Source organism: Mesoplodon bidens, assembly GCF_964165515.1.
Source record: "Mesoplodon bidens genome assembly, chromosome: 12".
In the NCBI taxonomy this organism is placed as follows: domain Eukaryota; kingdom Metazoa; phylum Chordata; class Mammalia; order Artiodactyla; family Ziphiidae; genus Mesoplodon; species Mesoplodon bidens.
In genome coordinates this window covers 58,226,696-58,241,128 of record NC_138168.1, presented here as the reverse complement: position 1 = coordinate 58,241,128, position 14,433 = coordinate 58,226,696, and the positions used below count along the sequence as shown (strand labels likewise).

General features: G+C 37.1%; 1 protein-coding gene across 1 annotated transcript; it reads right to left on the bottom strand.

Annotated features, from left to right (window-relative positions):
* Window positions 1-12,507: 12,507 nt before the first annotated feature.
* Window positions 12,508-13,023, bottom strand: LOC308626077 (transcription factor BTF3-like; the record flags this gene model as incomplete). Its single annotated transcript, XM_081250867.1, has 1 exon — window positions 12,508-13,023. Exon 1 carries the CDS (start codon window positions 12,991-12,993, stop codon window positions 12,508-12,510), a length of 486 nt encoding a protein of 161 aa, XP_081106993.1. The 5' UTR covers window positions 12,994-13,023.
* Window positions 13,024-14,433: the final 1,410 nt, after the last annotated feature.

The window sequence follows — 14,433 nt, the reverse complement described above, 5'->3', positions numbered from 1 at the left end:
GGAATAGTGGATGAGTGGGAAGATGGGATGCTCCTAGTGTGGGGTTGAGGAAAGATCATGTAGGATTTTGTAAGGCAGGGAAAGGCATTTGGGTTTTATTTTAAGAGTAAAGGAAAGCATTTTTGGGTTTTTAACAAGTAAATAGTAGGATCTGGTTTACATTTTTAAAAAATGACCCAGCCTGCTCTGTGGGACAGAAGAGGAGGCCTGAAGACAAAGTAGGAGGTACTAACAGTGCTCAGGTGAGAGAAGATAGTGACACACTAGGGTGTTTGTAGAGCAGACAAAGGAGACAGATTTGGAGTTTTTAAAAGGTATTTTATTAGGAAATATGTCATTTAGTGCAATATGTCAAATTGAGATACGCCAGAACAAAAATAAGGTCTAGAAAGTGTACCAACATCATTTGCCCATAGAGTTTTCTGTCACAGAGTGTCTTGTAGAATTAGAGTTTAACAGAGAACTAGTAAAAACTGAAGAATCTACTAATCATCTAACTTGCATGTTGGACAATAGACCAATTACCGGTTTTCTCAGAGTGGCAGGAATTATCTGATTTTGAAGACCTAGTGTTTCAGATTATCCCTCTGAGTACAGTTTGGTGGTCCCAGGATCAGATATATTAAATTGTCAAAATCGATAAGGATAATGAAAGCAACGCTGATGCACATTCTTGAGTACCTGCCTTTGCCAGAACTGTACTCTGTATTTTTTCATGTATTCCTAAGAACACTGGAGGTAAGTATTATTATCCCCATTTAGTAAGCGAGGCTTAGGTAAGCTGAATAACTTACCCAGGTTTATAGCTAGTAACAAAGATTCTAAACTGCCTAAATCAAGAATCCAATGCCTTTCCACTGTATTACTCCCTTTATCCTTTTAGTAGAAGGCCTACAATTTCTAGCAAACGTTCTCATATAGTTTGTATCCATGTGATGCCAAAATATTCAATCAAAAAAAAAGAATAAACTAGTATATTGTATTTGTGTCAATGTCTTAAAAATAAAACCATATCAGCCTAGTGAATATTTTATCAAACTGTATTTTAATTATAAATTTTTTCAGTCAATTTTTCAAAGCTGTTAGTCTCATTAGAAAAATCAGTGCTTTGAGAGTGGCCAGAATAAGTGTTGGTCCAGGTATTTTCCCTCTTTTTTATACATAAAATCAGTATCCCATAAAATCCTCACCTTTTTTCCCAAATCCTCACCACCTTCTTCCTTCCCTAATGACATCCCAAGCTGTGAAGCTAGAGGAAAAAGGGTTTAAAGTTACTTTAAGAGATGAGCCTACAGAAGTGGCCTTCTATGAACCTCAAGTGTTTGCTCTTCAAAATTGTTGCTCTAACACACTGCCTTTTTTAGTATGATGCCATGTTCACTTCAGCTAGGACTTCTAACCTTTAAAAAATTATGCACATAGTGAAGATTCTCAATTAAGTATATTCTGTGACTCTCGTCTATAAAAAGAATGTAAAAAGTAATGAATAGTAGATAGTGAATAGTAATGCCTCCTTTTTTTCCCTTTTTGTATTTGAAAGAGCTAACAGGGCTCCTGTGTGCAGGAACACTATACAAATATTTATTTTTAAGAAAATCTGATGGACTCTTGTTAAAAATGTTTGCTCAGATTCAATGTCTTTTCATGCTCCATTTTCTTAATTCGTAAAGATATGGTCCACATTTGTCTCCCCTACCTGAATCATTTCCAAAACCTTTGCCTCTAAATTTCTTCCTTCCATAACTTCTACCCAAACTGGGATGCCAAAGGTTGAAACCATTTTTCAAAGAAAAGGTTTCAAAACTAAACTTGATGTTATGTCCTTCTTTTCCAATCAAAACAAACAAACAAAAATGATCTCTGCTCCTGGATTTAAAAACATTATAAAAGACATTTGGGATGATTTGACCATGGACTTGATATTAAGCAATTACTGCTAATTTTATCAGGTGTGTTAATGTTATTGAGTCCAAGCTCACTCTGCTCGCCACCCGACAGGCCAATGAATCAGAGACAAGGTGTTGAGGCAAGGAATATGACTTTTTTCGGAAAGCTGGCAGACCGAGAAGAAGGCAGACTTGTGTCTCCGATAAACCATCTTATCTGGGTTTGGATGCCAGTTTCTTTTATAGCACAGAGAAGGGGAGGAGGTGAGGAATTAAAGTAAAAAGGCCATAAGTTTTGCAAATATCCCCTGGAATGGCCAGCCTCAGTGAGGGGATGTGTTAATTTCTTCTTCCTTGCAGCCATCCACAGGTGGGCAGGGTCAAATTGTCTCCCTGTGAGCTGAACAGAGACACTTTAGTTTAACATTCAGGCAGAGGGGCAGGGTTCCCTGAGGCAGGCCATTATGTATGATTATAATAATAAAAGCAATGAAAAGCAAAGGTTAAAGTCAAAGAAACAGATCAAACATGGAGTCTGGTTTCGCTCTTCCCTGTTACACTAATGGTATTAAGATCAGAATAGAAAGCATCTTTATTAGAAGTATGAGAAAATAGTGATGGATGAAGTTTTATCATGTTCCTAAATTACTTCTAAATAATTCAGAAAAAAAAAGGTCTTACACACTTAAAGAAAGTTAAAGGAAACATGGCAAAAAAATGTACTGTTGAATCTAAGCAGTCAGTATATGTATTAATTAATTTGGTTAAAAATGATTTGGTCAAAAAATACTGTGGCTAGAAAACTTTTGCTTCATGTGGCTAAGTGACAATTCAAAAGTCAGTGATATTTGAAACACACAGGAAAATAGTCCCATCAAACTACAGTAAAGGTCAGTCCTGCATGCCCATCTTCAAATTTTAACATAATCATGTTATAGAATGTTGTCTGTCACAGTGCTCTCAATATACCCACATATCACTAAGGGATCTTGTAAAAAATGCAGATTATGGGTCAGTGGTTCCAGGAGGATCTGACAGTCTTCATTTCTAACAAGCTCCAATAATGCTATCGCTGCTGGTCCACGAACCACATTTTGAATTGTAAGGGTCTATATTATGCCAAATAACCAGTGAAAGTCAAATGCAAAGAGTACCTATTTCTCACCAAGTTGTTTATGGATGATAAAGTCTTTCCCATGCAGAGGCTTGTAGATACTATATGGGTCTATATATGTGGGATCGTGGAATCAACATGCACAAATAGCTGAGATTTCCCTTTTCGTGCATATGTCCATCGACATGGAGTTGTACTCAGTACTGCCCTCTTTTTAGATTAACTATATACTGTGCAAATATAAGTATAAAACAAAAATTCAACTTTAGTATAATTTTATATAATGTTAAATGGAAGATTAAAAAATTTGTATTATTCTGAATATTTGGTAAAATTCTTCTCAAAGATTCAATATTTTTTTTTTTTTTTTTCTTTTTGCGGTATGTGGGCCTCTCACTGCTGTGGCCTCTCCTGTTGCAGAGCACAGGCTCCGGATGCGCAGGCCCAGCGGCCATGGCTCACGGGCCCAGCCGCTCCGCGGCATATGGGATCCTCCCAGACCGGGGCACGAACCCGTATCCCCTGCATCAGCAGGCGGACTCTCAACCACTGCGCCACCAGGGAGGCCCTCAAAGATTCAATATTTTTAAGGCAAGTCTTTAACATTTGCTCTTATATTTTGGAATTCTATTAAATTAAATGTTTACCATTGATTATAATAGTAAAAAATGTATATTTTTATTAAATTACCTTCAGTTATTTGTCAATGTTATATCCAGGATTCCTTTAATTTTTTGATAAAATTAGTAAAATTTGACAATCTACTTTTAAAATAAAGTTATATATAATAGTTTATATATAAATTTACTCACAATAGTGCATGTGTGTGTGTATATATATATATATATATATATATACATATATACATATATATATATATATATATATTATTGTGAGTAAATTGGAAGCATATTATGTATGGCTTGATGTGCCTGAGAGTGTTTTCATCCTTGACATAACTTAAAGCTTTAATGGCTATGGCAGATTATATTTTTCCAAAAATGGAAACGCCTATACAAATCCCATCCACGTGCTCTTTTTACAATGAGGCTGACACTCCTTCCACAAAAAAGGTGATATCTATGTTTCGTCCCCTTAGATCTTTCTGGGAGCTTGTGACTGACCAGACCAATGTAATACATCAGAAGTGATCTTTGTGACTTCCAAGGCTAGGTCATTAAAGGGATACAGTTGCCATCCAGCTCTCCAGATGCTTGCCTTTTGGAATCCAGATACCATTTTGTAAAGAAGTCCAGGCCACAAGGAGATACCACATGTGACTATTATAACCAACAGCTCCAGCTAGACCTAGAGCCAACATTCAGCATCAACTACTAGACATGCAAATGAACAGGTCTTCAGATGCTTCTAGTTTCCAACTTTTGAGTCTCCTAGCTGAGACCCCAGACATCATGGAGCAGAGAAAAATCATCCTCTCTATGCTGTGAATTCCTAACCAACAGAATCTGTGAGAAATAATACATGATTATTTTGTTTTAACCCACTAAGTTCTTGGGTTTTGTTACCAAGCAATAGATGATTAACATACATTTTGGTATCTGGAAGTAGGGTTGCTGCCATAACAAGAACCTAAAACTGCAGGAATGGCTTAGAAACTGCATGATAAGCAAAAACTGGAAGGACTTTGAGGAGACTGTGAAAAACCTAAAGAGTCTTGAACAACTGATAAGGAGTCTGAGAGTCTACTACAAGGTTATTAGTGAGGGCAAAAATGAAATAAAGAAAACGCTGTTGGAAAAAGAAAGAGGATCTTGGTTATGCTGTGGCAAAGGGTTTAGCAACATTGTTGACTATGATTAGATGTAAATATAAAAATTGTAACTAATGAACTGGGTGATAGAGCTCAGGAGATTTCCAGGCAGTGTTGAAAGTGCCCCCTGGCTGCTTCTTCTGCTCATAGTAAAATATAACAGAAGAGAGAACCGAAATGAAGGACTGTTAAATATTTTAAAAGGCAGTATTTGCAGCCTCTCCAGTCTGCAAATAATGTGCAGTCTTTGGGATCTTGGAACACAGAAGGAATTCAATTAATGTTAGTTTCTTTCTCCTTTCCCCATTTACTTCATGAAGAAATGTTTGAAAATGCATAAAGAAACTTAGAAGTTGGTATGACAGTACGTTCAGTAGTCTGAAAACGTTCAATAAATAAAGTCATCCTAAAATCCTCAAGAGAGGCTTCTTGAAATTGTCTTGAATCATTTATGCATCACTAAAATGATCCCTTTCTTAAAAATCTTTTCTCCACCTGCTCACAGATTCTTGGTATTTCTTCTGTTCACTGTTTGTTTTTTTCACTTCTTATCCTCTGTAAAGACGAAAATCATCTTAAGCAACTGATGAAGCATTGTGACTATGTTAACCACAGCCACGAGTTTGCTGACACTCTTCCCATTGAGAGGTTGCCTCGGTCCCCTCTCCTCAAGTTGTGGTGGGCTTTTTGACTTCTTTTATCAATAGAATATGTTGGACATGATACTATGTGAGTCCCAAGGCTAGTTCATAAGAGACCATGCAACTTCCCCCTTGGACTCAGGGAACACTCACTCTTAGAGCACTGAGCTGCCTTATAAGAAATCCAATTACCCTGATGCCACCATGCTGGAAAAGCCACATGTAGGCCCTCTTGGTGACAATTCCAGGTGAGCTGTCCCAGTCAGACAGCAGACACGTGAAGAAGCCATCTTGAGAGTGATCCTCCCACTCCCAGCTGTCCCAGCCCTGACATCTGAGTCACCCCCAGCTATCTGAGTCCTTCCAGCTGAGATCCCAAACATACGGAGGAGAGAAGAGCAGTCCTTTCTGTGCCTTTCTGAATTCTTGATCCTCAGAATCCATGAGCATAAGAAAATGGCTTTTACTCCACTCAGTTCTGTGGTAGTTTGTTACATAATAATCACCAACCAGAAGAAGCATTTTCAGTCACCAACATCTTATTCATGCATTTAACATTTATCAAGGGCCTAATGAGGCAAGACATTGTACTAGCTTTATCTCAGGTTGGATGAATTTCTCTGATTCCTTCTGGAGATCAGGTTTGGCTGGAAGTTGTATTGTGGAGGCACTGGGCACTGGGCAAGATGTGAAATATATCCGGATGCTAGGCATGAATAAGCTGCGGGGCAGCACAAAGGACAGAGGATAGAGGAAGAATGGGAACAAGAGAGAATAGTGGCCAAAAAAACCCAAAAATTATCTCAGATTTTTTTATTCCTTGACCTGATCTGACTGTGCAAATTGATATCTAGCCCAGAAGGCCACCCTGAAATGGCAGAGGTACCTTGGTTTCACCCAAAGAGTGACCTAGTTACTAAAGACAATCAAGCTTCATTCAGTAGTTATTTCTGGATGGCAAAGATAGATGGTTTATCAATTAAGCACATTTGTCATAATGACTAAGGACTGGAGTTTAATGTAGCATAACTTTATGAAATGAAATAAAACACTGATATTTCACTTTTCACAAATATGTGTATATAGTCAGATATAGTCAAAGACTCCTCAATCATGTGCAATATAGAGACATAATTACTTCTCAATAGCTTTAAAAGCCTCTGTACAGAGTGCCTACAAAAGGCATTTCTGAAAGAGTGGACTAAAGTGGGGAAGACAGGAAAAGCCTTAAAATTGTAAAAATAACCCTCCATAAAAATGTGTTGGATGCTTGCCTCATCCAAAATGGAAAGATGTAATCTTTTCTTGGAAAAATCTTTATGTGACCATTTAATGCTCTTTATATATCATGATCCTTTCATTTTAAGTTAAAGCTATTCAACACGACACAGTCTATTTTACAGTCTAAGTGATTATTAAATGTCTCTCCCTTCCCTTGCTCATCACAACTTCTTGAAAATAGTTTACACTTGTATCTGCCGCCCCTACACCTCTGCACTCCTTACCGAGAAGGGGGTTCCCTTGCAACTTGTGTTCCTACCATCTACGGGAGTTGCACGCATTGGGTCTCTCCCCAGCTGCAAATCCAATGAACTCTTAGTTCTTATCTGATCTAGCATTTACCTCTGTTACCTATACACCTTCTTATTACCTAATAGTACATACATATCATTAGATATATAATTTTAGTCAATGACAAAATAATGTATACTTGTTGCAAAAAAAAAAATAGAAAATTATACTGAAGAGTATAAAAAGTCCTCTCCTCACTATCGCTCCATCCCACTTGGGGGAACCAATAGCTCACAGCTGAGGCTGATCAGACCAGACATTTTTCTGTGCACATCTAGTATATAATCTAAAATTTCAAATCCAAACTGAAAGAGGATTTGAGACTAAAGAATAAACTATCCTTCACCCTCAATCTTACTCCTCATTTTTGATAACCACTTATACAGGTTTATGTTTCTTTTGGTGGTTATATCCATAACGTTTATATTTATTCATTTATTTATCAATTTAAACTATATCTAACTGCTACCCCTACCATGAAGAATGAGGAGTTTTGCTGACTTACTTACACTGCTTTCTCACTTCCCTATTCCCACAAGGATTTCACACCTTAAACTCTAAAGGCCTCTTTTTATTTATTAAGTTTTTAAAATTTGTTAATGTGTGTCTTCAAATAAAACACAACCTTCTATTTCTTGACTCATCCATTTTAGGCATTGTCTCATACTTTGTAACATCCGATTTTATATCATTTTTCTTCTCTTCTTAGAACTAAAAGTAACTAACTCTGCTTTGTCTGTAGGTTAATCAAAAAACCCCAGCATTTACAATATTATAATTTAGATATAGTTCCCTGCAAAATCAAACAGTGACTGGACAGTGAGTGGAGATGGGGATTGCAGGGGCCATTAATTTTGTTCAGCTGGAAGGAGCACATAACTAACAAACAGGGAAGGGGGCAAGGCACATTGCTTATGTTTGTTTATTTTTATGATGCTATACTTTCTTTTTATCACTAAGGTCACTTAGCTTCTTAATCACATTTTATTACAGGAAATTATTTTTGGAGCCATCTTATTCCCTGTTCTAATTTGCACTCTAAACCTACTACATCACTGTCATCCTGGAATTATTTTTCCTTTTTTAAAATCTTCTGCTACCTATCCTAATATTTTTGATATCTTGTTCTGAAAAAAAATAATGTAGCAAACCATCTTCTCAATACTCTTAAGATTGCGATCTAGCATTTGAAATTTTCCTCCCTTGGACTGACTTGCAGAAGACATCTCATTTTCAAGAAAATCTCGGGGGACAATAATCTTACAAGTGGTGTCGGAGTAGATTTCTTTTCATGTAGAAATTGAAGTGAAAATTTGTAATCTCAAATAATAGGTAATATTGAGTAGTTGCAATTTTAGTATTTGGAAAGCATTAATATTTTATAAAGAATGACATTTTACTTATTACTAATGTTTATAATAACAAGATTATTAGTTCACTCAACAAATATTTATCAAGAACTCAGTATGTTCTTAGCAGTTTTCCATGTTCTGGGGATACAGCAATGAAGAGAGCTCCTCACAAATTTTATTCCAGCAGTGAGGCAGAGGCAAAAGATAAGAAATATATAAATAATTAAATACATTACTACGTACGTCAACTATTGATAGATGCTAGGAAGGTGGGATAGAGAGTGCTGGGGAATGGAGGATGGGGATGGAGTTTTAGGGAGGCCATGCCTTGGGTGAGGGGGCTTGTTTTTTAACCTTGTATAGCCTCTTTTCTTCGTTTTAATTTTTTAATTTCAAAATAATCACAAAATTACAGAAGGTACAATACAAAGCATATGTTTTTCTGAATCATTTGAGAGTGATCAAATCAAAATTGAGTGAGACTCAATTTTCTATCACTTCTGAATGCTGTAGTGTATGTTTCCTACAAAACAGGAATTCTACTACACAACCATAATATACAATAGATTAGGTATTCTGTTTCATGGATCTCATTTTCTTTTCCCTTTTTCTCACATTCCTTTGTTGTTTTGTTGGATAAAGGGAGAGTAAGTCTTCCAAAGAGGATGGTTGACAAGCGGTAAAATTTTCTAAGTCTTGCATATCTAAAAACGTCCTCAGTTTACTGGAACTCTTTTAATTGATAATTTGGCTGAGCATTTACTTCTAGATTACACATCACATTTTTCTCAGACCTCGGTCTTCAAGCATATATGTCTCTGATGAGAAGCTGGATTTCCATTTATTAGAGGCAGTAAGTGGAGGCTTTTGGGATCTTTCTACTTTCCCTGAATCTCTGTCTAGGTATGGTTTTTCTTCTTCATTCATGTCCTCCTCATTCTGTGTGCCCTTTCAAGCTGAGGATGCATGTGTTTATGTCTCAGAAATATATTTTCATCCATTATTTCTCCGATAATTTCCTTAAAATATTGCCTTTTCTTTCTGAAACTTTTTTTGAAAGACTGTAGTTCTCCTAGATAGATCCTTTAAGACTTTAAAGTTTTCTTCTATACATTCCTATTTTTCTTTTAGCCTAATTTCTAGATTTCCTCAGGCTTTTAATTCCAGCACTTCTTTTTAATTTTTCTTAATTTCAGACATATTTTTAAATTTCCAATATTTCTTTATTGTTCCTTAGTGTTTATGAAGATATATATGAAATTATATTCTGTGTCCTGAATAATCAGTTTCTCTCAAAGTTGATTCCTTGGTTCATATTGGCACTGTGCATATGTGTGTATGATTATTTTTCCTCTAATATGAAATGTGTCCATTTAAACTCATGAACTGAGGACTACTTACTTGGTACACGTTGCTGACCTGGTTTCCCTCTGCCGGCATGTAGTTCTCTTCCCCACCAGGCCTCTCTTTAGTGAGAGGGATGGACTGTGAGCTCTGAGCCCATAGACAGCTTTCCTTTAAACTGTGTGAGCAGACAGCAGGGAGCAAGCTAGGCCCACACTACCTGGGTTTTATTTTGGGAATCCCAAACCAATTCCTTTGGCAAGCAGTGCTTACGGAACAGGTGCTAACTTGTACAACCGTTTAGAGACAAACATCAACCTTGATATCGGAGCCATACCCCCTCGTGAAACTGGAGCTTTAATCTCTAGGTTGGAAGCATTTTGGAGGCACCACCATTAGGGAGCTTGGCTCCTGCCTCCACAGCAGCCTCTGGGTGTGCACATCTGGCTGTGCTTCTGCTCCTGTATTCCTTAACATATCACATATTTTCCATCTTCCAGAAATTCATCAAGGTTAATGGTTTATGTATGTCTCTGCCTCATTGGAGAACTGTTATAAATTTCTTACCCTTGGTACTTCTAAATTTTATTTCAATGGGATTTGTGGAAGAAGAGATATATGTATGTGCAACCTGTCATCTTGAACCAGAAGCCTCACTTCCTCAGTTTCAAAGTCCTCTCCCCCTAGCCTGCTCTCTGCCACTTCTCTGACATTTATTTGTCCCAGTTAGTTCTGCCTTCTTTTCTTTTATTCCTCCCTGAAGGTTGATGCTCCATCCTTGTCTATCTCCTCTTTTTCTTCTGTTTGTTTTCTGTGGATGATTTTCACTCACTCCCATGGATTTAACTATCACTTTAAGCCAATGAACCACTATACATGACAGCTCTTCTCTCTCTTCTGGACTCCAGTTTTGTGTTCTCTACTCACTACTGTCATTAATACCATTTTATTTTTTTTTCATCCAATCAGGAAATGGCATACAATCAATTCTATTTTAATTAATCAGTTAATTAATTAACTGGTGAATGCTTAAAGGATCTAGAACTGGTTTTAAGATAATCTTTCTACTACACCATAGTATTTCCCATTTACTTTTCACAAGTTCAATAATTGATGACTTATTTGCTCATGTTGGTGTGAGGTCAACCCTGGGGCTTATCTTTACAAAAATTTTTATATAACTTATTTTCCAGTAATACAATATTTTCAAACTTCACATATGTCTCCCTCTCAAAAATTGGTTCTTTGCTTGAGAGGAGCAAAGAACCACACCTGTTTTCAGTTTCCAGTTACAATACAGCATTGTAATTCTATTTCTAATTTCAGTTATTATAATCAAACTTCTGTTATATCAAGTTTTTGAAGCTAAACACTCAAAGCAGAAGTTTTCACTTACCTAATTGACTACCAATACAAGAGTAGATTCAATCCATCTGTCCCTAAGTGGATATGTGTATCTCTGCCAGTCTGCCCTTTGTTTTGGGTTTAAATTACCCTTTTTAAGCCTGATTTCTCCTGGAAGAAAAGCTAATAACATTTACTCTTCTAGTCTGAGCATTTCAACTATAATAACTTTTGATACTAGGCATAGATTCTATCCAATCTGTCAGGATGAGGAAAAGCTTCAAATTAGCTAAGATACCCCACAACTATAGATTCTTTAGGTGCTGAAAAACAAATAAACAACAAAAAAAGTTTTTTTGTCCACACTGACCCCTAATAAAGTGGTGTAGTGTAGACAGTGTTAGCTCTTGTTCCAGCTCTAATCACTAATGGGTGCAGCCAACCTGCCCCCACAATCAAGGGTTCCAAGAATGGTCACTCACATATTCTCCCAATTACATCATAAAACCTTTCTTACATTTGAGAAACTGTAGGCAGATGGAATTTTCACAGATTTGGAATCATATGTCAACCTTTCCCTGGATATTCTAAATAGAAAACACCTCATATGAATAATAGTAGTAATATTAATAAGAGCTAAAGTATTTTGAGGGCTAGGCACTACTCTAAGCTCGTTACATAGACTATTCCATTTAATTTTTGCAATAACTTTTTGGGTAGTTCTTATTATTACTCCATAAAGAATTGAGGCTTAGAAAAGTTAAATGTCTTGCCCAAACAGTTTCCCCAGTTCATAAATGATAGAACAGCAACTTGAACACAGGCAGTCTGGTAACAGAGCACACTTTTTTAACCACTAGGCAAGGATATCAAACAAATTTCATCTTGTATGTCAACTGTGATTGATAGTGACTACATGGAATAACTGTTGAAAAAACTTGGTCACCAGACTCCAGGTGACAGAGTGCCAAAATGAGCAATGATGTCAACTATGAGCACATTAAATTTGTGGACCTTTTTCTACGTACTTGCCCTCCCGGGATATGTGAAAGGGACAGAGAGAGAGAGAGGTTGACTGACTGATTATTGACCTGTGTATTTATAAACAACTCTCATAAAAAAGCATAATTTAGGTTAGAGAAAGTCACAGAATGTACCAAACCCTACCAGCAATTTGTCTTTCTCTATGTTAGCTTATAAGAAAAAACTACTAGTGATTTGAATATTTTCTTTTTTGGAAACTTTATTAACCTTTGTTTCAAACTTTATTCCCAGGCTTTGTCAGCTTAATTAGCTGCAAAGAATGACATTGTATTAAGCAAAAACTGAAAAGAGCTGCAGTATCCAGGGGCTTGGGCTTAAAAATATTAGAGATTTAGATTTTATCAGATCCATAAACAAAATTTTAAAAAGCAGTCATAATATAAAATAGCAGCTCCCAGTAACTTCTTCAAGATTTATCTTCTTCAGAAGTTGACTCAATTCAGTTTGTTTCATTCTTGGAAGTCTCATCAAAATTCTCCACAAGATCTGGAACTTCATCATCATCATCCTCTCCAGTAGCAAGTGGTGCTTTTCCATCCACAGATTGTTTGGGCAGAGCTTCAGCCAGTCTCCTTAAACTGGTCAGACTGTCTGCGCCAAGCTGGTTTAAGATGCTGGGTAGCATTTCTGTCAGCTGCTTTGTCTCAGCATGGCCTGTAATGGTGAAAGTGTTTGCTGCCAGAGATGCCTGAACTTTAGGGATGTTAAAGTGAATCACTGTTCCTTTGTTTGTGAACATATTCACCTCTTCAATACCAGAGATACTGTTCACCCCTAACTTCTTTAAAGAGAACTGACGTTTTCTATAGTCTTCTGTGGCTGTTCTATGAACCACCTTCTTTCTGCGAGCAGTTCCTTTCCCACCAATGCGCACTTGTGCCTGCAGTTTGGCGAGTTTCTCTTGGTTCATGATAGCTTCTTTCATCTTGTTGGAGCAGAAATGGGGCCGCACAGGGGACTAGGGTTGGCGATCAGGGGGTCTCGGGCAGACCAGCTGAGATAAGGTGCACACACGCAAGGACGCAAGATGGCAGCTAGAGCGATATGAATTTTTGTTCTACTTTATTTTCCTTCTCCCACACACTTATGGAGTTTTTTGTTTTTGTTTTTTAATGAAAGAAGTAGCATAAGGGGGAAAGATAAGAGACAAGATGATTAGAAAACCATCCCTTGGATGATTGAATCAACTGGTTCAATTCCAAGGAAATTTCCCAAAAAACAGAGAAGATTTTAATTTTCTTTTCACAAGGCTCAGATAGCGGTAACTTGTATAGACAATTAAGACCTAAATGTAGTGGGATAATACTTCTGTGGTATTCACCCATGTTCCTTTTTTCCTTCCAGAATTTCTTGCTTTCCTTTCCCCTAATTTGAGCAGATCGTCTGCTCCATGTTCCTTGACTTAGGGTTGATTTAAGGAAAGTTTTCCTAGTTGGTGTTAAAGAGATTTTTTTTTTAATTGAAGGCAATCTGACTTTTATCCAGACTAGAAAATCTTTTTTCCATTAGGGGAGATGGAGAAAGATGGAACGAAGGTCAAATGAGAGCAAAAACCTCCCTGGATCCCAGAGAAAGGATCTTGTACCCCACTTCTCAGAGGGAAAGCCCAAGGGAGAAAGATCTGAGTGTTTATGGAGCACTGAAACAAAAGGTACCTGGTTCCTAGGAAAAGCTTCCAGAAACAACAAACTGTCTATACTTGTTCTAAGAGTTGTTTATAGATACACACGTCAATAATCAGTCTGTCGGTCTGTCTGTCTTTTTTTCTCTAGGTAGACAAGTACCTAGAAAGGGAAAGGCTCTGTGACACCTTTAGTTGAAGAGACCATGAACAGCCTCACAGAGATGGCTGAGAGAAGCAGAAAGATTCCTTGCTCCTATGAGTGATACAGAATCAGGAAAAAGAGCCCTCACAACCAAAGAAAGTATGCCTAGGGAGCTGAGGACATCTTGGCAGCAAACCAAGTGGAGTGATAACTTAGGACAAATTAGAAGAGTAGATATCTCATTTGCTATCTCCATGCAAATATGACAGAGAGACCACATGGATCCCCTCCCCCAATGTCTTTTATCCTCTCCAAATTCTTAGATATATTCTTAAATATATATCCTAAAGAAATGTGGAGGGGAAATCCCAAATTAATGGAAATATTCTACCCCACTATAAGAGAAAGAGAGTGCAACATAGAGAGTAAGCTGAATTATATAAAAAGTTTAAACATATATATGTATTTTTTAATAAATTTATTTATTTATTTATTTTTGGCTGCATTGGGTCTTCGTTGCTGCATGCGGGCTTTCTCTAGTTGTGGCGAGCAGGAGCTGCTCTTTGTTGCGGTGCGCAGGCTTCTCATTGTGGTGTCTT